A 26,957-nucleotide genomic window follows, 5' to 3' on the forward strand; every position below is an offset into this window, starting at 1 on the left:
CTTTTCCCTTGGTAGCCGCACGTGGATACTGGCTTTCCCCAGTGATACTCTGGTGGAAGGGTGAGTTCTGGTGGGGTCCCTCCCTCTCTGCTGCAGGTTGTGGGGTGCTCTGCCTTTAGGTACCCATGTAGTGATGTTGCGGTGGGTCCCATAGCGGTACTAGACACTTTTTGCTGGTGGGGTCCCTTAGGGTCCCAGCCCTCCATTGATGCACTGACGGCGGTCCTTGATGTGCTGGCATCTGCAGATGCCTCTATTCAGCCGCAAGGTTTTTTGCTGGCTGCTGTTTTGAGGGCTGTTTTGAGGGCTTTTGGCCTGCCTTGAGGGTGTTTACTGTTGTTTTCAGATGGGCCTCATCTTTTGTTCTGATGAGTCCTATGTTGCCTGGTCAGCTGTGTTTGGCCTTGGGGACATGTTGTTTTCTGTTGTTCCCACCCCTCATTTTATGGCACTGCTTTGGGATGTCCCTACTGATATGAATCAGAGAGAACTGCGTCCGTCAATGAACGATAGAGAAAACTGGATTTCTCTTATGTCCTCTTGACAGGCGCCGCCCACTCATTCAGTCTTCACCAATGGGTATTGACCTAGCAGTACCCTCCCCTCCTATTTTGAGTTGGGTTGGTATTACTTTCTGACACTGCTTTGATAAAAAACTATGCAGGAAGAGAGAGGGTGTACCCTCCGGGACTGCCCAAAGACGTAGCCAGAACTTTTTTCTGCCTGGTGTCCTACTCCTGTAGGGGGCAGTATTACCCTATTGATATGAATCTGAGAGAACTGCGTCCGTCAATGAACTGAAGAGAAAAGGTTTTTAAGGTAAGTCAAAAATCCAGTTTTTTTTTTTTTTTTTGCAGGGGATGCTGGAAATATGACTTGTATCAGTAAGCCAATCACGCATGCAGCAAATTATGTTTCTGTGTAGCATTCTGTGTACAGAACACCTCCAGGTAGCCATATTGCATATACAGAAAATGACTGTGCTGCAGATTCAAAAATAAAGCTATTTTTTAATAACATTCAGTAACAATATGTGTGTCGCAATTGTAAATGCTAAATTGTTTTATTTATTTGCTGCCCCCCCACTAAAGTGGAGTTACCCTTTAAGTCACCTTTGCAAAATAGCATTAACGGTTTCAATTTAGACTTTTATGTTGTATTCTAGTAAAATAATATCAAATGTGAAAGGATAGGATAGTTTGATTTCTGGATATTTTGTTGCTTATAATTGTTACTCCTCCCCCCCCCCCCCTTATTGCATGCCCTAATTGTACTTCTTAATGTAATCCTCTATTAGTGGCTCTATGAGAATTGGAAAAGATTTCATCCTTTTTACGAAGAAGGGCGATACAATGACATGTTTGTTTATGTCGCGTACATTTCATGAAGAAGAAGGAATTGATGAGGTTTGTAAACAAAATTGACCCCAAATTTTTAATTAAAGTCTATAATGTCATTCCAAAAGTAATTTTTTTTAATTTGACCTGAATCTTTCATTGAAGGTAACCTCCGCCTATGCAAGTTTTTAATCATGTACTCTGTTTGACTTGCCTAAGTTTGTGACGGCTTTTTAAGAAAAAAAATTGATGTCATTTTGTTACCTCTTGTTTTGAGAAGTGTGTAAAAAAAACAAAAAACAAACCCAGTCCTACATACCACCTTAATGCTGCAACATCTGTCTGATATATTGGAGCCACTCTGATTGGTAGTTAGAGGCCTGAGCGGTTATTGACTGCATCTGGCTCTCAAAAGAGGATGTCTGTTAAGGTATCCTTCTCATGGGTTATGGTGCTGAGGAATGTTAATATAGGAGTTGTGTGCAGGAGAGCGATAGGAAACATTGCACAAAAAAGAAAAAAAGTTTGATATCTTCTGCCTTTCATTAACCTTTGGCCGACCGCTTGCAGTTAATCTACTGCTGACGGGCGGCAGCCCAGGCACCGCAAGGTACTTGTATGTTATGGTGTACTTCCTGGTTTAGAGGCATGTATGCGCGTGCCCCCTGCTGACCTGTGCTGTGATTGGACACAGCATGAGTTTGTCAGCAGATTACAGCCAATCAATTTGGCTGTATACCTTCTTATCGCCTGTGGCCAGTCACAGCACATAGATATGTGTGTTGGTAAAAACAGCACACAAATTTGGCTAGATATATCCCTGCTTTAGGTTACCATTCAGAACTGAAAACAAGGAGAGACTCCAGCGAGGTGCTCTGTAAGTAAAAGCAGCACACATAAACCTAGGTACACAGTTAACACCGTGCCCCTGTTGCCCAGTTTTATAACAGAAAGTAGAACATTTTTTTTCTTTCGTTCACTAACAGACACACCTTCAATTCTTCAGTATTATACTGTCACTATTCAGGAGTAGGACTAGGCGGAAACCTTTTTGGTTACGCCCCTGGGGCAGTCCCAGAGGGTATACCATCACTTCCTGCTGTAGAAATTCCATTTTTTTCCTGCATAGTCAGGAGTAAGGACCTGGCTCTGGGCTGGGATCTGCATTCCTGGCATTTTTTCCTATTTAAATGGATTTTTTTACTTTTTGTTTATTTTTGTTCCTGTGTGAACTACAATCAACAGCCAGACAGGGCAACGCACTGGAGATTCTAGATCTTTATGGTCTTCCCAGTGTGGCCGGCGAGCGCGACCCAACCACTAGCTCCACGCCAAATTGGCCGCGACATAGCCTCACTTGACGGGGGCTGACCGGTGAGTGAAACGCCTCACAAGGTCGCATAGCCTTGGTCACCACAGCAGTCACGAACAGAGTTGCAGCGTACCTCAGGCTGCAGCACCCCCATTCCAAGATGGTACGATGAACTGCTGGGAGTGGCGCCCGCCTGGTGAACATGGTATGGTGAGTAGTGTCCCCCCCTCCTTTTTCCTGGGAATTGTTGGGGAGTTTGTGGGCCCCCCCTGGGGATGTTAGGCTTCCCCTTGTGTTTCCCCCTCCTCAATGCGGGGTTCCCCCTAAATTTGGATGCGCTTATCTGTCCCCTGCCCACCCGACCCCTGTTTGGGGGCAAGTGTGACATTTGGTATAGGGGGGCTACATGGTGCTGGGCTGGAGGAGCGGTGGGTGATACCGCTGTCTGTTTCCTGTAAGGGTAGTCCTGGCTGCTGTGGGAGAAGGGGTCCTCTCCAGGGGTCTGTAAATTTTCCCCTGGGGTCCAGGGTCCCGTACAGCGCTGCCATCTTTCTGTGGTCTCTTTGACTCCCGGTTCGGCGGCCATGTTTCTGTAGTTTAGCCGCCATGTTTTTGGTTTCCCCATAGACTTGTATTGGCGGCCATTTTCCTGTAGTCGGAGACAGTGCTGAGGTCAGGTCAGTGTTTCCTCTTTCCAGCAGTGTGGCAGATCGTTTTGTTGCTTTCCAGCTCTGGTGGGGAGTCTCCGGGGGGTACACTATCCTTCCTTGCTGTATACAGCGCCGCGGGTGCGCTGTCTCTTACGCTCTTGTCTATTACGCTTAACCCTTCATGGTCATGGAGCCTGGGGAAGCGCGTTTCACCACCCAATCAACTGGCCCTGGCAGCCATGACGGCAGCCCTGCAGTCACTAGTAGCAAAAGTAGATTTAGCCCTGCGAAGACGACCTGGCAAGAAGCCTCCTCAGATTCTGAGGTGGATTTGGCCGCCGCGGACGAGAGTCAGCCCACTGGGTCTGCGTCCATGCACGCTTAGTGCTCTAATAGTGAGGATGAGTCGTCCTCTGCAGCCGCGCAAGAAAAAATGCTGGTGGAGGCCCTAGATGTATCAGTGCGGGAAACATTAAAGCTGGAGGACTCAGCTACTGCTGAGTCGGCAACGCTGATGCAATTTGGCACCCGCAAATCTTCCAAGGTGAATACGTTTTTTCCCTTCCCTGCCTATTTTGACGAAATTGTCACTAGTCAGTGAGGTTCAGACAGTGCAATACACGGACAGACGTGCCGGGTTGACGCGCTTCACAATAAAAATCGCTCAATCATAACCACACCTGTCTGCTGTATTCATGGAGAATAAAGGAGTTCTATTGATTTTCATTCAACATCTCTGAGTGCGGTCTTTCTCTTTTTTGGATGTCTATACGCAGACCAGGTAAGGCCAGTAGCAGATGTTCCTTGGAAACGTCCTCTCTGGGAAGATCTTCTGTCTCAGTGACCAATCTTCCATCCTGCTTTACGGTCGCTGGCTTTAACGGCATGGCTATTGAAAGCCAGGTGCTGAAAGACAGAGGGCTGTCGAATTCGGTGATTCCTTCACTGTTGAAGGCTAGGAATATACTTCCAGGAAGGTTTATCTAAGCGTTTGGAAAGCGTATATTACTTGGTGTGAGTCGCGGGGGGTTTCTCCCTGCTCCTTTTCTGTGACTTGCCTGTTGGAGTTTCTACAATTGGGTGTAGATCAACATTTAGCCTTGGGCACCATCAAGGGCCAGATCTCCGCCTGTTGGAGGCGAAATCTTTGGTTCACACTTTTGTGCAGGGAGTTCACCATCTGGCTCCTCTGGTGCAATCCCTGGTACCTCAGTGGGATCTCAATTTGGTTCTATCGGTGCTTCAAAAGCCTCTATGAAAACATTTGGGAAATTCCTCTGCTCACTCTGTCGCAGAAGGTGGCCTTCTTATTGGCTATAACTTCCACACGTTGCGTGTCGGAGTTGGCTGCATTGTCCTGTTGGTCACCTTACTTGGTGTTTCATAGGGACAAAGTGGTGTTACGACCCTGTGAGGCGTTCCTTCCTAAGTTTGTTTCGGGGTTTCAATTGAATGAAGACCTTGTGCTACTGTCCCTATCTCCTAAGCCTAAACATCCCAAGGAAATTGCCCTACATTCCTTAGATGTGGTTCGGACGATTAGGGTTTACCTGGTGGGGACTGAACAGATTAGGAAATCCAATTCTTTGTTTGTTCTTACAGGGATGGACCTCGTAAGTTGCAGGCTGCATCTGCTGCGACCGTTTCCAAGTGGATCAGGCAGACGGTGGTGCAGGCCTACTCGGTTAAGGGACAGGTTCCTCCTTTTCCCTGAGCACATTCTACAATGGCGCTTAGTGCTTCCTGGGCCTTCCATCATCAGGCGTCAGTGGTTCAGGTGTGCAAGGCGGCAACGTGGTTGTCTGTACACACATTCACAAAATTTTATAAGGTGGATGTACTTGCATCTTTGTATGCAGCGTTTGGCCGCAAAGTTTTGCAGGCTGCCGTTGCGGAGGCTTCCTTCCGCTTCTTGAGGGTAAAAAACGTTTTGTCTGGTGGTAAGCTCCAGTTGGTCCCACTTGAGCTCCTGTTGTTATCTGGTTGGCTATGTTTAGCCTTGTTGGGAATTCTGCATTTGCTGTGTTTTTCCCACCCTTCATGTTGACACTGCTTTAGGACATCCCAATGGTCTGAAGAATAGAAGCTGTGTCTGTCAGTGAACGAAAGATAAAGGATTTTACAGTAAGACAAAAATCTAGTTTTCTCTTTCGTTCATTGATGGCCACAGCTCCTGGTATTCATAACCATTGGATTATACTGCCGTCTACAGGAGTAGGACAGTAGGCAGAAAAAAATGCTGGCTACACCCATGGGCAGTCCCAGGGGGTATACTCCATCTCTCTGCTATAGCCACTCTTTTTTTCTGCCTAGTCAGGAGTAAGGACCTAGTTCCTTGCTGGGATCTTTGGTCCTGGCAAAATGTTTTGTATAGAAAATGTTTTTTTCCTCCTGGATTTTTCTGTGAGATCTACAATCAACTGCCTGACTGGGCGACAGGCTGGATAATCTAGATCCAAAAGGCCCACATGAAGACCTCAGCTTGGCGCTAGGTTGGCCGCGACAAAGCCCCACTGGACGGGGCTTGCCTGTGGGTTAAATGCCTTGCCAGTTTACATATGACCGGGTCTCTGTCCGAGTCGCAGCTTTCTTCTTGCCGACAGCCCCCCCCCCATTTTAATGGATGGGATCTGTCTGGAACGGTGCCTGTCTGGTTCTTGGTATGGTGAGTAGCTGTCTCCTCCCTCTCCCCCTGGAGGGTTTTGGGGGTGGACCTGGGCCCCTCCTTGGGACAAATTTTGTTGTAGCCTGTGTGTTCTATATATGGCAGCCATGCTTGTGTAGTCCTACGGTCATTTTGCTGTAGTTTGTGGGCGCCGATTTCGGCAGTAGGAGCCCCTCCTCATCCCCTGGTGCTGACTCCTGGATCATTTTACTTCCTGGTCGTTGCACATGTAGTACAGATTATCCTGGTGGTTGCAGCTGCTTGACTCTGCAGTCTGATGAGGTCCTCCCCCTCACTGCTGAGGATCGCTATGTGCTTTTGTGCCTGGTGACTGGGTGGTGCTGCGATCGCGGTGGGGGTTGTCGCTTAGCAGTGTTTTACAATTTTTTGGGAGGTCCCCCTGGTGACTCATGGAATCTTTGGAGCACATTTCCCCACCTGATCCACTCTCTGAGGCTGAAGGGCCCTCCGGGTCCCAACCATCCATCCGTGCAAGGGAGTCCCTTGTGTCCCGAGTGGAGGTGCCTTGCGGGCGAGGGGCTAGCAAAAAGTGCCCCCCGCCTTCCCCTGCCTCATCTGTCTCATCACATCCTCAATCTGATTCGGCCGCCGTTGACGTGGGTCACCCTGCTGGGTCTGCAACCACGCCCCTTGAATCCTCTGATAGTGAGGATGATTCCTCCACGTCTGCGACCGCACACGAAAAGGCGCTGGTGGATGCACTGATTGTATCTGTGCGTAAGACCCTAAAGATGGAGGATGCAGCTGGACAGAGGCGCAGGTTCTCTTTGGCACTCACAAGCCATCCAGAGCGGCAAAGGTGTTTCCTTTCCCCGCCTATTTTTACAGAATTGTTGCTAAAAAGTGGGGACGAACAAAGCGTCCCTGTGGGGTCCCTAGACACTTTACTAGGCATTATATCTATGAGCAGTCCCTTCTTAAGAAGTGGACTGTTCCACCGGTTTCCAGATTGAACAAGGCAACCATGATTCCGGTTGAAGAGTCCCTGGCCTTTAAGGATCCGGTTTCAGTTGTGTCTCCGGTGTGGCACCCCTGAGGTGGATCTGTTGGCGTCTCGGCTCAACAGGTGCAGAGGTTTGTGGCTTGGTCAAGGGTTTCTCTGGCGGACGCCACAGACGCACTGGTGGCCCCGTGGGGGTCAGTATCGTTGAATTTATGCCTTTCCTCCTCCCAAGCTTCTGATAAGACTTTTACGCAGGATCGAGGCAGAAGGGATTCCGGTCATCTTTGTGGCTCTGGACTGGTTTAGCCGGGCTTGGTATGCAGATCTGGTGCGGCTGGCCGCTGATGCTCCTTGGAAGCTTCCTCTCTGGGAGGATCTGCGGTCTCAAGGACCGATCTTCCATCCTGCATAACAATCGCTGGCTTTGACGGCTTGGCTGTTATACGCTAGGTGCTGAAGGATAGAGGTTTATCTGAGTCGGTAATTCCTACACTGTTAAAAAAAGCTAGGAAATCTACTTCTAGGACGATCTACCATCGTACGTGGAAGACGTACATTGCATGGTGTGATTCTCTTGGGGTTCATCCTCGCTCCTTCTCGGTGGCTCGGATCTTGACCTTCCTTCAACAGGGAGTTGAGCAGAAATTGCCCAAAAATACCATCAAAGGTCAGGTGTCGGCTTTGGCGGTCTTTGTCCAATGACCTTTGGCCACATACTCCCTGGTGCGTACTTTTCTTCAGGGTGTCAGACATTTGGTTCCTCCAGTGCAATTTAGGAAATATCGGTAATATCGGGGAAAGTGCATATCGGCCCTCGATATATCGGTTTTGTCGATAATTGGTCGATCCAGAGATAACACCAGGGGCAATCAAAGGGTTAAATGTGTCCCTAGGGGGTGCTTTCTAACTGTGGAGATGGGCTTGCTGCATGAATACAAAGACCTGTGTTCCTAAATAAGAGGAACACAGGATCCCTGTGTTCATAACTGACAGAACTGCGGTCTGCCGTGTTTACAACAGCACACCGTCCTGTCTTCACGGGGAGCGATCACAGGTGCCTGGCGGCAATTGCGACCGCCGGACTCACTGATCCGTTGTGGCGTGCGCCCCTAGCGGTCCTGCGAAGCAACATACAGGTATGTCATTTCGCTGGATAGAGCCGACTTGCTGCAGTAAATCTACAGCGGCTGGTTGGGAAGTAGTTAGTGTAGCGCAATGCTGGATAGTAAAAAAAAATGCCTTGGTTATGAAGGGATTTAACCTTGCGGTGGTTAAAAACATGTTAAATTGTTAAAAAAATTATTTTTTTTGTTTTTTTCAAAGGTTATAGTTCCTTTACCTACATGGAATTCAAAAACATGTGAACCCTTGACAGATAATATGGAAAAATTTGCCATTGAGACAGAGCTCATTTACAAGTATTCTCCATTTCACTCTCAGAAAGATGTTATGGAGCAATTTAGAAAGATAACTGGAGAATCAGGTATAGTAAAATTAGAGTGATTTTACGAGTTCGTAATTTAATTTGGTCTCTCAAACTGGAAAAGGAAATTATATGGACTTTTAAGGCACTATATGTGAAACTCACAAGACACAATTTTTTTAAAATACAGTGCTAAAAATGACATAAACAAGTTTAAGCTTTGCCCAATCTGGGCTCAGTGCAAGCTGGTTGTTAAGGGGCTAGGAAGCCGGCCGCCACGTCCTTAACAACCGCTGAGTCATCATCTGTCAATGAGTTTCCCCACTGACAACTGAACAATAAAAAAAAATTAAATGGTTAAAAAAAAATAAAGAAAAAAATGTCACATGCCCAGCATGCATCAGTCCGTGACGTCAAGACGGGAGCGGTGCCACCAGATGACGTAGCCAGGTGGCTTTGGCCCTTTGCTTATATAAGAAATGTTAAAGCGCAGAGGAGGCATTCGGTGGGAGGCCTACCAGGAGGCGAGAGCGTTTTTTTACATTTCTTTTTATTTTTTGGGTCTGGCAGGCAGCGTGATTGATGATGGATTTACATTGGAGGGACTCAATGTTTTTTTAAACTTTTTTGGTGAAAGGTAGGGGTTTCTATAAACCCAATGCTCATTCACTTGGGGGGGGGGGGCTTTGACGGGATCTGGGTGCCCCCCGCCCACAGACCCAGACAACCACAGCACAGGGTTGTTGGGGAAGCACCCGCACCCCTCCTTCGTGTTGAGGGCATGTGGCCTGGTATGGTTCAGGGGAGGGCCCTCTCGCTCGCCCCCCCTCTCTTTTTCTGGCCTGGCATGCTGCATGCCTGGATAAGGGACTGGTATACATTTGGGGGAGGGGGGGGGGCACGTTGGGTTTTGTAATACATTTTGGTGTGTGGTTCCTCTCCAAATCGAAACCAGACACCGTTTTTTTTTCCTTTCTTTTTTTTTTTTTTTTTTTTTTTTTATAGCCAGTTGCTGGCAATTTTAACTGCAAGTCATTTTAAATGAGATTTGACTACTAAAGAAAAAAAATGTCATTTTTGATGTAGCATTTTTTTTTTTGCACTTTAAGCCCCGGTTCACACTTGTGCGTGTGCGGGGTTCGCATGTAATGTCGGAGCGCATTGCTCCGACATTACATGCGATCGGCTGTGCGGTGCGAGTTTAGCCATACAGTTTGTATGGCTAAATTCGCACCGCAGCCGCAGTAAACACGCACAGGGACCCTTTTTGGCAGCCGCATCAGGATCGGATCGCACAGCGGTTCACACTTGTGCGATCCGATCCTGTGCGAACTGCACGATATGCGATCAAACTGGGGGTGTCGTTAAGATTACATTGACACCCCCAGCGTATTGCATATGGCAGTGTGAACTGCCGGGGGTGCGTGTGCGATGCGGGAACAGGCTGCAGATTCGCAGCCTTCCCGCATCGCATAAATGTGAACCGAGGCTAAGGGGACCCCCCATGCACTATATTTAAAGGAATTATAAATTTTTAGCCTCGGTTCACATTTATGCGATGCGGGAAGGCTGCGAATCCGCAGCCTGTTCCCGCATCGCACACGCACCCCCGGCAGTTCACACTGCCATATGCGATACGCTGGGGGTGTCAATGTAATGTTAACTACACCCCCAGTTTGATCGCATATCGCAGTGCGATCGTGCAGTTCGCACAGGATCGGATCGCACAAGTGTGAACCGCTGTGCGATCCGATCCTGATGCGGCTGCCAAAAAGGGTCCCTGTGCGTGTTTGCTGCGGTGCGAATTTAGCCATACAAACTGTATGGCTAAACTTTCACCGCACAGCCGATCACATGTAATGTCGGAGCAGTGCGCTCCGACATTACATGCGAACCCCGCACACGCACAAGTGTGGACCGGGGCTTATTGTTGGAGTTTGGGCATATTTAAAAAAACTCCTCCTACAAAACTATTGTTTATTGTTATTTGTTTTTTATATTCATGTGCCCCAGGGCAGTACCCAGACCCCCATATCTTTTTTATGGCCACTTGCATATAAGCCTTCAAAATGAGCACTTTTGATTTTTCCTGTTTGGCTCCTATATACTTCAATGGGGTTCGGGTTAGAACATTTCCCCTCTTCGGGAGTTCTGAAGGGGAGTGTTTAGCCCATCCTTAACGAGGATCATATATTTGTCAGACACTAGGCCCATACGCAAAGGTGGATCTTCATTGTGTTGTCTACCTCAATTTATGGCCCATTAGGCTCAACATGTTTCACAGCTGACCATAAATACAAACCTCTCTCGGGAGCACAGTACAAGGATATTTCTAACACTTTTTTAATTCTTAACTACTTCTTTAATTACTTAGCATAAAATGACAAAAGCATTCATATCCAAGCCATAATTTTACATACAAATTAGTATGCTATACAAATAGTACACTAAAATTCTAAACCGATTATAAATCTGTTACCACAATCTCAATTAAATCCTATTGGACACTGCCTGGGGAAGGGCTGCCCCCTCCCCCACACAAAAAAAAAAGTGTCAGAGCATTGTAACGCGCACAGGGGCCACCACCACCACCACAGAAAACATCCACATGACAAATATATGGTGCCTTAAAAGCCCATATAATTTCAGTTTTCCTTTTCCAGTTTGAGAGAATAACTATTGTCCTAATAGGTCTTGTATTTATTGTTTTTAGTTCTAGGTTTGTAGGTTCTTTAAGTGTTTTTTAGTGTTTGTAGCTGACTACACTAGATGAAACCATGTGCTATTTTCCTGTCCTAGGCACACTTGTTATCGTTTTTAACTTAAAGCTAATGGACTCTGGAGAACCGGAACTTGATGTAGTTTCTGACCCAAAAGACATTCAGATGGCTGGGACTCCTCCAGAAGGAATGTAAGTTGGACATTGGCGAAATACCTCCTGTACTTGTTTATCCTGTCAGAAATCCAACACTGTCCTGTGAACACTGCATTATTATCTTAATCTCATCAGCCCTGGTTAAAGATTAGGATCACCCTTAGTAATATGTTTTAGGGTATAACATGTTACTGTGCAGCATTCTCCCCCTTCACCGCACAGTGACAGTGGGCAGGGGTTCTTCTACCCTCACGGGCTGTCACATTTTGAAATTGGTGTGATTGTGTGGGGCCACGTGATTCATTTACAGGATTCTGAATGCATGAACTACAAGTCCCATCTGCTATCTGACTTGTAGTATCGGTGAACTGCGAGTGCGCTGATCAGCATGCTCGTTCATTCACACTGCCTACAGGTCAGGAATTCTCTGCCTGTACAGAGGTGTGCAAAGCAGCGTAGGCTCCTGTTAGAGAAAAAATGCATTCATTTTTTTTTTATCGTTCATTGACAGATGCAGCTTCAAATTCTTCTTGACCATTGGGTTATGCTGCCCCCTACAGGAGTAGGACACTAGGCAGGAAACCTTTTTACCACACCTATGGAGCAGTCCCTGCAGGCATACACCCACACACTTTATTTCTGCCTAGTTTAGGAGTAGGACCTAGTTCCTGGCTGGGACTTCGGTCTTAGCTTGTCTTTTTTATTTTAAGCTAGTCATGTTCCTGAGAGAGCTGCAATTAAGAACCAGACTGGGTTTTGGACTGGATAGCCTAGATCAGGGGTCTGCAACCTTTAAGACAAAAAGAGCCACTTGGACCCGTTTCCGAAGGAAAAAAAAAAACTGGGAGCCGCAAAACCATTGCGACATTTAAAACAAATATAACACTGCATATATTGTTTCTTACCTTAATGCTATATACACCATACATGCGCCTTTCAATGTAGTGACCAGCATACATGCCCCTTTCAATGTAGTGACCAGCGTACATGCCCCTTACAATGTAGTGACCAGCGTACATGCCCCTTACAATGTAGTGACCAGCATACATGCCCCTTTCAATGTAGTGACCAGCGTACATGCCCCTTTCAATGTAGTGACCAGCGTACATGCCCCCTTTCAATGTAGTGACCAGCATACATGCCCCTTTCAATGTAGTGACCAGCGTACATGCCCCTTTCAATGTAGTAACCAGCGTACATGCCCCTTTCAATGTAGTGACCAGCATACATGCCCCTTACAATGTAGTGACCAGCATACATGCCCCTTTCAATGTAGTGACCAGCATACATGCCCCCTTCAATGTAGTGACCAGCGTACATGCCCCTTACAATGTAGTGACCAGCATACATGCCCCTTACAATGTAGTGATCAGCATACATGCCCCTTTCAATACAGAGACCAGCGTGCGTGCGTGCCCCCTTCAATGCAGTGTGTGCCCCCCCCCTGAGGCATCACTTCACTTACCTCCCCCTGGTGCCTGGCGAGCTGCTCCTGACGGGAGTCTGGACGGATGTCTTCTTCCTCCTCGTCTAGACCTGCAGGCGCGCCGCTGCCCTCCACAGCAGGCGGGAATGTGACGTTGGGACGGTGCGTGACTAACGCACCGCCCCCCCACGCGACGTCACAGTAAGTACAGCGCCACAGTGGGGAGTATCGGGGCGCACAATGCGCCTCCTCCCCTCGGTAACATCCGCCCCGGAGCCGCGGCAAAGGTTCAAAAGAGCCGCATGCGGCTCCGGAGCCGCGGGTTGCTGACCTACGGCCTAGATCCTTAAGGTCTCCCAGCCAGCGAGCATGAGCAGGTTATAGCCCAGCGCTAGGCCTCTCCACGACAGAGCCCCAATGGACGGGGACTGGCCCGCGAATAAAACACCTCGCCGGGACGCACACGACCTGGTTCGGCCTTAGTCGCAGCACCCCCACCCCAAGAGGTAGTCTGTCCGGAGTGGCGCCCACCTGATGCCGTTGGTATGGTGAGTGGTGTCCTCCCATAGCTCCGGCGGTCTCGGGGCGGATGTGGGCCCCTCCCTGGGAAGGTCGAACCCTCGGGTACCCCTCATTTCTCTGTTCTCTCGGTATGTACCAGGCCCCCCCCAAGGCCTCCCTCCCTCCCCACCATCATAGAGGTCCCTACCTCAGTCAGCGATGGGGGGGGGGTCAAGGCGCTGATGCCGCTATAGCGGATCTGCGGGGGGGGGGGGGTTATCCCTGGTGCCACAAATCTTTTGGATCTCTTAGGGGTCCTGGAGACCGCATGGCACGCCTCATTTTGCAGAAGTTCCCATACGAATGCATTGGGTGGCCATTTTCCCAGAGCCCGAAAACGCTGGACAGCAGGGAGCAGCTATGCCTTTTCTCTAGTGAATGACCAGGTACTTCCTCTTCCTGTGAAGATTGTTTTCTCTGCCAGCAGAATGATCCTGTTCTCCTCCATATCAAATGGTGGTATGTCTATGGGGTCCTTTTAGGTCTCTCTCTCTCACCCTGCTATCTGCAGTGCTAGTGGCTGGGAGTTGTAGTACTGCTGGTGCAGCGGTGTGGGTCTGTTTTTTGCTGTTTTCTTAGTGACACTGCACTATTCCAGGGTTCATATGGTGTCCTAGGAACAAATTTCACCTACAGATCCCCTCCTTGCGGTGAAGGGGACCTCCGGGTCGCAACCCCTGTCTGCCTTATTGGCGGTTTTGGAAAACCTGGTGTCAAAAGTGAATTTGGTTTTAAAAAGCGCCCTATTTCCTCCCCTGCCTCTCCTGTATCCTCAGATCCTGAGGTAGATATGGCCGCCGCAGACGTATGTCACCCTGAGAGTTCTGCGTCATCGCACTCGGATGGCAAGGACGACATATCCTCGCCTGTAGCCGCGCGGGAAAGCACGCTGGTGGAGGCATTTAGTGTCAGTGCGGGAAACTAAAAATGGCGGACGATTCTGCAGCTTCAGGGACTTGGGTGTCAAACCACAAAGTGACAAACCACAAAGAAAAAAAACACCCAAACAAAGAAAACGTGGGCAAAGGGAAGTGGAGAAGTGCATAGTGTCAAAGTGCAATACCTTGACAGGCCCTTCGGCCAGGAATAAAAAATGTATCTGGTCCTGACCAAAAGGCCCAGCCCTAGAGGCAGGTGCGAAAAAAAGTGTGTACCTGTAGGTGCAGTGACCAAAGTGCCAAAACACTCAAGATGAGCTCCCCCACCTGTGAGAATTAAGGCACCCCAGGTGCACGTGCTTTTTCCACGTACCGGCCTTCAGCCAGACAAGTGCAGCCCCATCCCTACCAGGAGGTATCATAATTTAGACAGCTTAGGGAGAGCCTGCCTTCAACTGGGGACATGCCTTTTTCAAGGCCAGATTCAACCCAGGAGGAAAAGGCCCTCCCACCACCATCACCATTCCTTTACCATTTTACATCCAGGATTAGTACTAACCGGCTCAAGACTAACACCGACTTTCTCGCTCCTTCTGAAGTTAGATGCTGATTGGCTACCATGCACAGCTGCACCAGATTCTGTGTGCACCAGTTTTAGTAAATCTCCCTCAATGTAGCATGCATATCCTCTAGACTGCTAGAATTCTACAGTCAAACCTTTTGAGACGTGGGACTTTCCTGTGTTCTTCTAGATCTCTGCCATCATTTGGAAAGCTTTGTCATTTACTCTTTTTGGTATTTTTTCAGCTTTTTATAAGGCTTCTTCATACCTTTTTATTTTGTAAAAATATTTGAGATACAGAGAAATGCAGTGTAGTTCTTGTATGTTATGATCCGCTTTAGTACTCTGGGAGATCTTCATTTGGGATTTAAAATCTGGCTTTCCGGTCTTCCTGTGATGCAGGCTTTTTTGTGTATTCTTTGTTCTTTTGTCAAAGTTTCTGCTTTTGTATTGTGTTTTGGTTTACTTCAATTTCTTTGGAGTAAACCTTTTTTTTTTTTTTTTTTTTTTTTTTTTTTTTAATTTCTTGCATTTTCCTTGGTCTAGTTTAATTTACTTGTCCAATAGCCTCTCTGGTGGTCAGGATTCCACTGCACTCTGTACACTGTAGAGCACATAGCAGCGAAGGCGAACATTTTTTTTTTTCTTTTGCACAATGGTAGATGCTATTTTTTTTTTTTCTGTACCCTTATTGGTGAATCCGGTTCTCCACAAATCACAAAAATGAAACTTGTTTGCTTTGAATCACCCTAGCTTAAACTTGTTTGCTTTGTTTTCTTGTACCCAAATTTCTGTTTAACATCTAAATAAAATTGATGTGATTTTTCCACTTTAAATCTACGTGTTCTTTTAGGAAACCTGAGCGACGTTCATTTCGGGCGTATGCAGCTGTCATTTATATTGATCCAAGGATGAGAATCTTCATTCATAACCACAAGGTTCAAACAAAACGGCTATCTTGTTGCCTTTACAAGCCCAGGTAAGAGTTGGTAATGTTTAAGATTCTGCATATTGGAATAAACTCAAAATGGGTAGAAAAAGTGTGTGTATTTATTCATAACCTGAGCTGATGAGCTTTACCTAAAGACCTACAGGTTCCCATTCACATAGCTAAAATTAAAAAAAAAAAGAAAGAAAAATTGCATTTTACCTTTTTAGATATTCTGCTTTCGAAATTCCAGCACTGTAAACTACTAACATTTTCCTGGTTTATGAGGGAGCTTGGGAGTTGTGTGTGCCAAAGTGAACCCAGTGTTTTCTGTGCAGGCAGATATGATTAGTTGTAAATTATACTCAAACACTGTCTGTCCTAATAGTGGGTTAACCCTTTCGCTGCCAGAGCCATTTTTGTGTTTTTGCATAAATGTAAAAAAATAATAATTTTAGCAATTAAGAGTACATAAAATCCCCAAACATTACATATTTTCTAAAAGTAGACACAGTAAAGAATAAAATGGTGGTAGTTCAAATTTTTTATGTTACACAATGGTATGGTGAAATGGCGACAAACTTCAGTACCATAGTCATCAGGTTACAGTTATTCAAACGCTTTGATGCTAGAATTATTGCTCTCATTCTGATGCACAGCGATATTTTAAATGTTTTAACAATCAATGTTTTTGTGTGTAGGCACACATGTCACTTCTGGGGCAGCAAAAAGGGGAGGAGAGTGAATAGAGGTTAGCAGATTTTCTCCCTTCCCTCTACCCGGCAGCACCTGCCATGCAAGTTACGGTCATGCTGAGGGGCTCATGGGGGTGGCAATTAAAGGGGGGGGGGAGGGGTTGGATGCAACCTGGCAGATATGCTGCTGCTGGATTGCTTCCATCTGACAACCTGACAGTTGGCTTCTCAAATTTACATGAGATATGCTGCTGCTGGATTGCTTCCATCTGACAACCTGACAGTTGGCTTCTCAGATTTACATGCCCTCCCGATTGCTTAGAGGTGGCAGCGATAGGGTTTAGAAACTTGGCCTCTTGAATTGTATATTTGAGAGGAGACTTTTCTTAGAACATACTTTTTCTGACTTTGGCATTTGACATTTTTCTTCAGCCACTAAAAGCCCCTCTGTTAGCCTACGTGGCCATGCACACATATACCTTTACAGGTGTATTGGAAGAGAAGCGTTTACAGCCTGAAGAAGAAAATATCACCAGCAATTTAGTAAAGGAGCTTTTGGGCAGAAAAAAAGTCTTCTTGCAGCTAAACGTGTCTAAATGCTAGATGCGTTTAGCACTTGAACATTCATTCATTCCAGTGGGCAGAATAAATTATTATTGGCCAGTGGAATCCACTACCAACTTTGTCTTAAGCCAAACTCCAGGCAAAAAAATGTTTTTCTCACGCAGTGGGATTTTCTCCGGAAAATGGCGATCCTCACGTCCAGCGATGGCCTGTTACTGATGTCTAGAGCCGGTCTATGGGCTTAATGACGTCAGGAACAGTCCACCGCACAAGGCTGCTGGACCGTGGGGAAGTGTGGGGGGGGGGGGGGGATGGTGTCATTGGGAGCCGCAGGGCCAATCTTGAGCAGGGAGGATTAGTCAAGTACATCTCAGCTCTCCAATCCCATAGACAAAAGCGAGCAGTTAACCCGTGGAGTGCAGGCACAGCCCTATGCATGGAAAAACAAAAATTGCCCAGAATTTAGCTTTAAAGTGTTACTAAACCCAGGAGCCTGCATTCACTATATCTGGTCTCCCACAGTACACAGAACATGGAAATGCAATTATTTTAGTAAGAGCAATGGTTCAAGCTTGTAAGAGGTGTTTTCATTCTCCTCTGACTATCCTATGAGGCAGCATGACCCCTGATTTTCTGTCTGGACGGTGCTGATTAGCCCTGTGCTGATCCCTGGCCACCCTCCCCCCCCCCCCCCCTCCCAAAAAAAAAAACCAAAAAAACACCTCTCTAGCAACACATACCCAACTGAGCATGTGCAGAGTGCCTCCAAGGGTCTGTGCTATCAGCAAATGGATTGGGGACAGTAAAGGAAAAGGAGGACTAAAGAAGATGGGATCAATCAGCCTTTTTACACAATGCAGAGGGTTAACCCCTTAGGTTCCACAGTGAGTATAACCAGCATGCTTTTCTGCATATACAGACGGGATTATATGTTTTATGGGTTTAGTAACACATTTAATTAAAATTTTCACTCCCTAGATACCTTGCTAGGATCTTCGGTCCTGGCAGGATTTTTTTCTTAGAAAGATTTTTTTAGACAGCTTTTTTCTCCAGTGTTTCTGTGAGATCTTCAAGCAAGAAAGCTGGAACTGGGCGACGGGCTGGATGTTGAGATCCAGTGGTCACCCCAGTTCAGCCTACGAGCGCGTGCAGGCCATAGCTCCGCGCTGGGTCGGCCGCGACATAGTCCCACTGGACAGGGACTGACCCTGCGAGTTAAACGTCTCGCTTGAACGCCAATGACCAAGAGTCACGGCGTCCGTACTGGTCGACAGCCCTCCCACCCCGGTGGAGAGGGGTTCTGTCAGGAGTTGGCGCCCGCCTGGTTCTGGTATGGTGAGTAGTATGTTCCCCCTTTTCCCCCTGACGGGTTTTGTGGTGAACGCGGGCCCCTCTCTGAAATGGTAAGGATGGGTCTCCCCTCTATCCTACAGGTCACAGATCCCCCTATTTGAGTGTGATTTTTGTGAACAAGAAACCAGGAGGCTTGGTTTGGGAGCTGACAATCTAATGTCATTTCAAAACTGTAAAGGTGACTGAAGTCAGTGGCAGTACTAGAATGTTACTATGGTAGCATAAGGTATCCTACCTGTCAGAGGTGTCACAGGGCGATGCCTATGCATGTATCACTGCAGTCCAGATCGCATTCCTCCAGCAAGGGCAGAGGGCTGCCTTCCGAGCGGCCCACGGACCGCATGCGGCCCGCCAGGGTCCGGTACCGCCGGCCAGGCTGATCACCATCCAGGGTGAAGTTTGGGGGGCCGATGCACTCCCGCAGGCCGCTAGGCCGAATACAGCTCCCGCAGGCCGCTGCTAAGCCGCCGCTATCCTAACAGGCCGCCGCCATTGTCTTGCAGAGCACACGAGGCCGCCATAATGGCGTAGCCTCGTGTCTCCAGCATGGGGGCGGCCATGTTTGAGGTGACCAAACACCTCGTGGAGCCAGGGGGAGGCGCTGGAAGACATGTTAAGGGGCGGAGCCGCCTCCTTTACCCAGGAAAAAGGGCCAAAGACTTCCTGTCTTTAACAGGACAACACTGAGCAAGCTGATGAAAAATTCTGTGCATCATGGATGAGCCTTGGGGTCTCTCTCTCTCTCTCTCTCTCTGTGGGGTCCAAAAAGGCAGGTACACTGAGGGGCGCTGTTGCAACTGGGGGATACAAAAAAAAAAAAAAAAAAAGTTTTTTACTTTGTCATTTTTTGTCGCTGGCAAATGTCTTGTATAATCATTGACCCTGCCGCATAGGTATCCCCACCTGATCCCCTCAAGGTGGCCGCAGGACCCTCCAGTACCCCACTTGTTTTAATTCATTTTCGGCAGTTTTGGAGTCTTTGGTATCCCGGGTGGAGGTGGCCTGTCAGGGACGGGGGTCAAGAAGCGACCCCCGCCTACCCCTATTTTTTATCTGATACTTCAGATATGGATTCGGATCTGGTCAATGCAGCTGCAGGTCCCTCTTATGGGGCTGTTGTCTCAGGTAATGTCTCCTCAGCAGTGAGGAGAACGTTTCTGCCTCCGCCATAGCACAAGAGTGGTGGATGCACTAGTTGTGTCCGTCCGGGAAACCTTTAGTCTTGAGGTTATACCGGCAGAGGTAGCTGAGACTGAATTTCCTTTTTTGGTACTTGTTAGCCTACCAAAAGGGTGAAGGGTTTTCCTTTACCCAAATGGGGTCGTTTTGTAACGAACCCCTGTTGTTTCCAAACGCATGGCTAGGCGCTATCCGTTTGAGGAATCCCTCTTTAAAGGATAGACGGTACCACCTGCTGTCTTGCCACAGACTGTTAGGATAAAAAGGACCTCGTAACTAACAAGGACCTTCCCTTTCTGCTCATAAAGAGTTTGCTCGTTCCGCGAGGGCGGGCGATAAGGCGAAACCCTCCAAAGCCCCTTCAGAGGGTTTTTCAAAGGGCGCTGGTCGGCTAAACAAAAAGTCCGGCTCAGCCAAGCCTGAAGAATACAGCCTGATGCGCCCCTACCCATCTCTGGGGTGGGGGGATGTCTTCACCGGTTTCCGGATCCATGGCTTGCCAGAACCCCGGACTAAGGGGTTCGCGAGGTCATACGGTCAGGATACAGGATCGAGTTTCGATCACTTCCACCGGTACGATTCTTCCCTTCTAACATTGAACGGTTTCAGGGGTTCTATTCGAACCTGTTCACAATGCCCAGGAAAGAGGGCAAGGTGCGTCCAATTTCTGGATTTGGGGAAAAATGGAGTCCATCCGAACAGTGGTGGCCTCCCTGCATCAGGGGGATTTCCTGGCGTCCATAGACATTTAGGATGCCTATCTTTATATCCCCATCATCGCAGGACATCAGCGTTTTCTTCGCTTTCCCAAAGATCATCCCTGGTTCCCACCAGGAGACTGAACTATCTGGGCCTAATGTTGGATACATCCTGGGCAAGAAAGTTTCTCCTTGCGGAAAAACTCCAGAAGGTTCAGTCAACGATTCGGATGTTGCTGTCCGTCAATTGGCTGGGACGGACGGTGGCCTTCTTAGAGGCAGTACCGTATACCCAGTCTCATACCCGAATTCTCCTGAAGGAGATTCTTTTCTTATGGAATCAGAATTCCGATTTCCTGGACAATCGGATCCGGTTAAGCGAGCGGACCAGGGAGCCTCCGATGCTCAACCAGGGGAAGTCATTCCTTCCGATAAGTATCCAGGTTACCAATAGGGTATCGGAACTGAGAGCGATCAGATTTTGTCTGATTTACTGGACCGAGCAGCTCTAGAGCAGCCCGATTCGGATCCAATCGCACAATGCCACGGTCGTGACTTATGTCAAGAAAGGGGCACTTAGAGTGTCCTGGTGGCCATCGAAACGATTAGCATCTTTCGTTGAACGGAACGGTTTGTTCCGGATCTCCCCGCAGTGTTCACTCCGGGGGTGGGAAATCGGCAGGCAGATTATTTCAGCCGTCAGATTCTGGATCAAGGGGTATGGCCTCTTCATCCAGAGGTTTTTCACTAGCTGTCCCTTCATTGGGGCACCTCGGATGTGGATCTGTTGGCACCTTGGCTCAACAGGAAGGTGCGGAGGTTTGTAGCTCGCACCCGCGATCCTCTAGCGGACGCAGCAGAAACGCTGATCGCCCCGTGGGGGCAGTATCAGCTACGGCATGCCTTCCATCCTCTCAAGTTACTGCGGGAACTTCTTCGCAGGATAGAGGTGGAGGGAATTCCAGTTATTCTGGAAATTCCGGACTGACCTCGTCGAGCCTGGTACGCCGACTTGGTGAGGCTAGTCGCGGACGCTTCTTGGAGACTTCCTCTCAGGGAGGATTTGCGGTCTCAGGGACCGATCTTCCATCTTGCTTTACAATCGCTGGCTTAATGGCCTGGCCATTGAGACCCAGGTACTGAAGGACAAGGGAGTGTCAGTTATTCCTACCTCTAGTTAAAGCAAGGAAAGCGACTTCCAGCACATGGAAGTCTTATAATGCGTGGTGTGAATCTTTTGGATTTCCCCCACATACCTATTCGGTGACCCGAATCTTGGTCTGTCTGCAACACGGGGTTGAGCAGAAACTATCCTTGAGCACCATCAAGGGTCAGGTTTCAGCGTTAGCAATCTTCTTTCAGAAACCTTTGGCTAATCATTCCTTGGTGCGGAATTTCATCCAGGGGGTGCGACATCTTGCTCCGCCAGTGCGCGCATCCTTACCGCCTGGGATCTTAATTTAGTGTGGTCGGTTCTTCAGAAACTTCTCTTTGAAGATAATAGGGAGATTCCCTTGCTTACATTATCCCAGAAGGTGGCCTTCTTGGTGGCCATTACTTCTGCACGCAGGGTGTCAGAACTGGCCGCATTATCTTGACGTTCCCCATATTTGGTGGTTCATAGGGATAAGGTGGTTCTTCTTCCAAATCCATCCTTCCTTCCTAAAGTGGTTTTCAGAGTTTTCATCTGAATAAAAATATTGTGCACCTTCCCCGTGTCCTAAGACTAGCCATCCTTGGGAGTTTGCATTACACTCCTTGGATGGGGTTCAGAAGGATACACTTGACTACTACGAACTTGTTTTCGTAAGATGGAATCACTTTTTGTGATCACGGATAGCCCTTGAAGGGGGTTGCCTGTGTCTGCTGCGACCATATCTAGATGGACCAGTCAGACGGTGGTACAGGCTTATTCTATTAAGGGTCGGAATCCTCCGTTCCCTGTTAAGGCGCACTCTACTCGGGCGCCTAGTGTCTCCTGGGTCTTCCGCCATCAGGCGTCAGCAATCCAGGTTTTCAAGGCGATGATTTGATCGTCGGTTCATACCTTTACAACATTTTATAAAGTTGATGTGATGGCATCGTCAGATGCCTCTTTTGGCCACAAGGTTCTGCAGGCCGCAATCTGAGGAGACTGTTGGTCTACCTCAAGGGTTTGTTGGGTGTTTCACTTAGGTCTCATCTTTTTGCTCGATGAGTCCTTGATGCTTCTGGTTGGCTCCGGTTCGGCCTTCTGGATTTTGATTTCTGTTATCCCACCCCTAATTTGTGGTACTGCTTTGGGACGTCCCGAGTTATTAATCAACGAGGACTACGTCTGTCAATGAGCGACAGAGAAAAATGGATTTTTGTAAAATCTTACCGTAAAATCCTTTTCTCTTAAGCTCATTGACAGACGTAGTACCCGCCCCTCTGTTTTTGAGTTGGGTTGGGTTAAATTCTCTAAACACTGCTTTGTGACATAACTGATTTGCTGTAGCAGGAAGTTAGAGGATATACCCTCTGGGACTGCCCCTAGGGTGTGGCCAGAACGTTTTCTTTCCTGTCTAGTCCTACTCCTGTAGAAGGCAGCATAACCCGAGTTGTTATTAATCAACGAGGACTACGTCTGTCAATGAGCTTAAGCGAAAAGGATTTTACGGTAAGATTTTACAAAAATCCATTTATTTTGCTCATCCTGTATTTTTCACAATCTGAGCTGTCTATATAATGTTTCTATGTAATGCAAAATATTGAACACACATTATTTTTTTTCTTTTTACTTTTAGATCGTACAAATATACATCAAATCGATTTAAAACCCGGGCGGAGCAGGAGGTGAAGAAAGCAGAACATATGGCCAAAATTGGTAATGAAGGAAAGAGTGGTTGAATAGTTTAGGCATATCTAAACACACAAACATTTAGACCCCGTTCACACTGGGGCGACGCTACTTGCCGGAGCGACCTCACAGGTCGCGGTGCGCAGCTCGCACCGCGACCTCGGAGCGGCCGGCACGGACTTCATATCATTGAAGTCAATGCAGGTCGCTCCAGGTCGCCCCAAAGAAGCTCCGGACCCTTTTTCTAAGTCAGAGCGACTTGTGTCGCTCTTATTAGAAAGGGTCCACAGCTACTCTATGGCAGGCGACCTGTCAGGCGACCAGGTCGCCTGACAGGTCGCCCCAGTGTGAATGGAGTCTGAGAGTTCATGCACTTAAACAAAATGGTGCGTTTACAGGCAATTAAATTTTTTTTTTTTTTTCTTTCTGCATGTAAACACACCCCTGTGAGCGTATGTGTCCACACACAGGCATATACAGGTGCATTAGAAGAGGAGTGTTTACAGGCAGAAAAAAAGCCTCACCAGTGCATGCAGGAGAAGAGCTTTTGGGCAGAAAAAAAACTTGACATGCCTATGCATGAAAAAAAGGGAGCAAAACTAAGACCTAAGTCAAGTCCTACTCACTCAGCGCTTATGGTGAACACCGTATTGCAAGCAATGACAATACCGATAATGAAATAAAACAGCTGCTGCTATAGAGAATAAACACATAAAATACGGTGCATATATAAAACACTAGGTCCTACGTATACACTAGCAGTGCTAATAGGCTCCTCTCCTGGCGCCCTATGATGTATCCAAAGATAATCAAAGAAAATATATATTACACATCATTACGTGAAAAAAATGATGATGAAAAAACCTCCACCACACCTCCGTGATTCCCCTAGGTAATACACACGTACCCTTGAGAACAAGGTCTGGCGCTTTGCATAATAAGTAGGCTTCGTCCACCTTAATCTGGCTGCACACACCCCGGTCCTGGAACAGGCTGTGAATGGTAATCACCACTTCTCCAGACAATCTCTCGTAGCCATGGCCACATAGGATTAAAAAAGGGGACCCATAGTGTAATATGTCACACACAGTTACTTTATTTAAAAGACAAACAATATTGCACTCACATTAGATATAAAGGAAAACAGCATAAGCCGATTTATACCAGCGCATACCGCTGCTCCATACTCTTGAGCCGCATACTCACTTCTGCCGAAAGGCTGGATGTCCTCGTACCGAGCTTCCGGGTTCCGGGAACGTGACGTATGACGCTAGTCGGTTGCCTAGGTAGCCGCGTGCTCACGGCTGACGCGTTTCGTCATCACGGACTTCAACTGAGGGCGTCTTGCCTATGCATGAGATGCTTTTAGCGCTTGAGTGTATGGTCCCTCTGGCCTGTTGTAACCACTTTATTTACTACCCTTCATGACCAGGCCATTTTTTAGGATATGGCCCTGCATTACTATAACAATTGCGTAAAGTCATGCAAAGCTGTGATCACGCAAAGCTGTACCCAGATAAAATATATATCCTTTTTTCCTACAAATAGAGCTTACTTTTGGTAGTATTTGATCACCACCGCGCGTTTGTTTTTTATGCTATAAACAAAACAAGACCAACAAGAAAAAAAAAACAATATTTCTCACTTTCTGCTATAAAACCTATCTAATAAAAAAATGTAAAAAATAAAATTTCATAAATTTAGGCCAATATGTATTCTGCTTCACTTTTTTGGTAAAAAAAAAAAATCCCAGTAAGCGTATATTGAATGGGTTGTGCAGAAGTTATAGCGGAACATATACTGGAATTTTGATTTATTTTATACTAGCAATGGCGGTGATCAGTGACTTACAGCGGAACTGCGATATTGCAGCGGACAATCGGATGCGAACTAACACTTTGTAGGAGCCAGTGACACTAATATATAGTGTTCAGTGCTAAAAATATACACTGTCACTGTACTACTGGACACTGGCTTGGAAGGGGTAAACATCTAGGGTGATGAAAGGGTTAACTGTGTGCCTAGACAGTGTTTTAGTGTACTGTATGTGCTGCTTTTACGAAGAGAAGTTATGGATTTTATTCCCTGCTTTCAGGGAAAGAAAATCCTTTACTTCCTCCCTGTCAGAATGGAGTAATGCATTGTTTACATAGGCAGAGCTCCATTCTGTGTTGTGTCTCTGTCTGATGATCGACGGGTGTTGGCAGGATCACGTCTGTATATATTGACAAGGTGTATGACCCCTTAAAGTGATTGTAAAGTCTTGTGTTTTTTTTTTTTTTTTTTTTAAATCTACGTGTCCCTCTTCGACTCTCCTGGCCCCTCCATCATGCCCCCACAGAAAGCTGCCTGCTATGGGGGCACCTGACTCTAGCTGCAGCTCCGTGTGTCCATTCAGAGCTGCCGTTCAGCCCCTCCCCCTCTCTCTACTGATTGGCTAACAAACTTTGACAGCAGCAGGAGACAATGGCGTCACTGCTGTGTCTCAGCCAATCAGGAAGGAGAGTCTTAGACGGCCGAGGGACTCGTGGACATTGCTGGATAGAGAGGGGGCGCAGGTAAGTATTAGGGGTGCTGCTACACACAGACAGCTTTTTATCCTAAAGCATAAAATGCATTAAAGTAAAGGCAGAAGGTTTTTTTTTTTTTTTTTTTTTTTTTTTTTTTAACCACTTCCCCCTAGGTGGACGTCATATGACGTCCTGGACTTTGAGTGGTTAAATCTGAATGATGCCTGCACCTTTATTGTTTTTACAGGCAGCGGAAGGGGACATAAACCCCCCACTCACCACCCCAAAGTTTGTTGCCATTCCACCAGTGTGGGCAATTTTAAAGATTTACATGTTGGGTATCTATCTATTAGGTGTAACATCATCTTTCACATTCTACAAAAAAATTAGGCTAACTTTTTTGCTTTGTTTTTTTTTTTATTTCATGAAACCGGTTTTAAAAAAATATAGCGCCTTTGAAAAATTGCTGTGCAAATACCATGTGACATAAAAGCTTGCAACAACCACCATTTTATTCATTGTGACCTTTTTCTCCACATAGGTCAATGTTTTCAAGTGAGAGCATAGGGTGATTAGTGGTGCAGGACATTATTGGAATTATTCATTGGCATTGTGGATAAGTGAAGATTGGGGGCTGTCCCACATTGCTACACATTGCGGATATTTTGCCATTCATGAATGGAAGTGTGTTTTTTTTTTTTTTTTTTTTGTGCATACTGAATTTGCAAGAAAAATTTCCACCGGCAGGTTATTTTTAGGAAAGGATTTTATTGATTTGGGGACTGTTGCATGATGTGAACAGTAAGGTAAAAGAATATGCAGATTCCGAGTTAGGATATATGAATAAATAAGGGCTGCTGCCTACCTCAAGTACTCCCAATGGGGTATGACAATATTAGAAAAAAAGAGGGGAGGATGTGGTGGCGCTGCCTATGAATAAAGTGTCATATGTGCAAAAAAAGTGCAAAAAAAAAAGGGGATATGGTGGCATAGCCTATAAATGTATAGTCAATAAATAGTGTTATATGTGCTAAACAATCTCTATATGTGAAGTATACAAAATATAAAATACACAAGTAAAGTGCAAAATAGTACAATATCTACATCAAAATCCCTCACTGAATACTAGGTTTAAAAAGATACATAAACCATTCAATTTTATGTGCTATTAACAACTAAATGCACGGCAAATCACAAAAAATCAAGAAATATCTGAAATCCAAAAAAATGTATATGTATGAGAAATTATTTTAAAAGTGACATAGTCCAATAGTCCCAATAATCGTGCAAAGTGCAAGTTGAGAATGTGCAAAATATTTAGTTGTATAGAAAGCACTCTGTGCAAGTAAGTGCAGTTGTGCTCCCCCAGTAGTCCTGCACTCACCAAATAGAAGTACCTCTGCAGGGGTCACAGGTATGTAGTCAACAATCGGACACCACATCCTCCCCTCTTTTTTTCTATTATGATGATGCAACACTAGTATACACTAATTTTTGTTCATGAATTGGACGGTTAGTTGTGTGTGTATATTGGGGTTGCTTGGCAAAAAAATTCC

At 46.7% G+C, this 26,957-nt stretch overlaps 1 protein-coding gene across 3 annotated transcripts in view; it reads left to right on the forward strand.

Moving 5' to 3' along the window:
* Positions 1 to 26,957, forward strand: part of MORC2 (MORC family CW-type zinc finger 2) — a 204,927-nt gene that overhangs the window by 56,551 nt on the left and 121,419 nt on the right. For all 3 annotated transcript variants that reach the window (XM_082266820.1, XM_082266818.1, XM_082266819.1), the window contains exons 6-10: positions 1,298 to 1,406; positions 8,252 to 8,411; positions 11,151 to 11,262; positions 15,507 to 15,632; positions 22,839 to 22,918. In XM_082266820.1, coding sequence (XP_082122946.1) covers positions 1,298 to 1,406; positions 8,252 to 8,411; positions 11,151 to 11,262; positions 15,507 to 15,632; positions 22,839 to 22,918 — 587 coding nt within the window. The remainder of the gene's footprint in view (positions 1 to 1,297; positions 1,407 to 8,251; positions 8,412 to 11,150; positions 11,263 to 15,506; positions 15,633 to 22,838; positions 22,919 to 26,957) is intronic.

Source organism: Pelophylax lessonae, assembly GCF_965119305.1.
Source record: "Pelophylax lessonae genome assembly, chromosome: 1".
Taxonomy (NCBI): domain Eukaryota; kingdom Metazoa; phylum Chordata; class Amphibia; order Anura; family Ranidae; genus Pelophylax; species Pelophylax lessonae.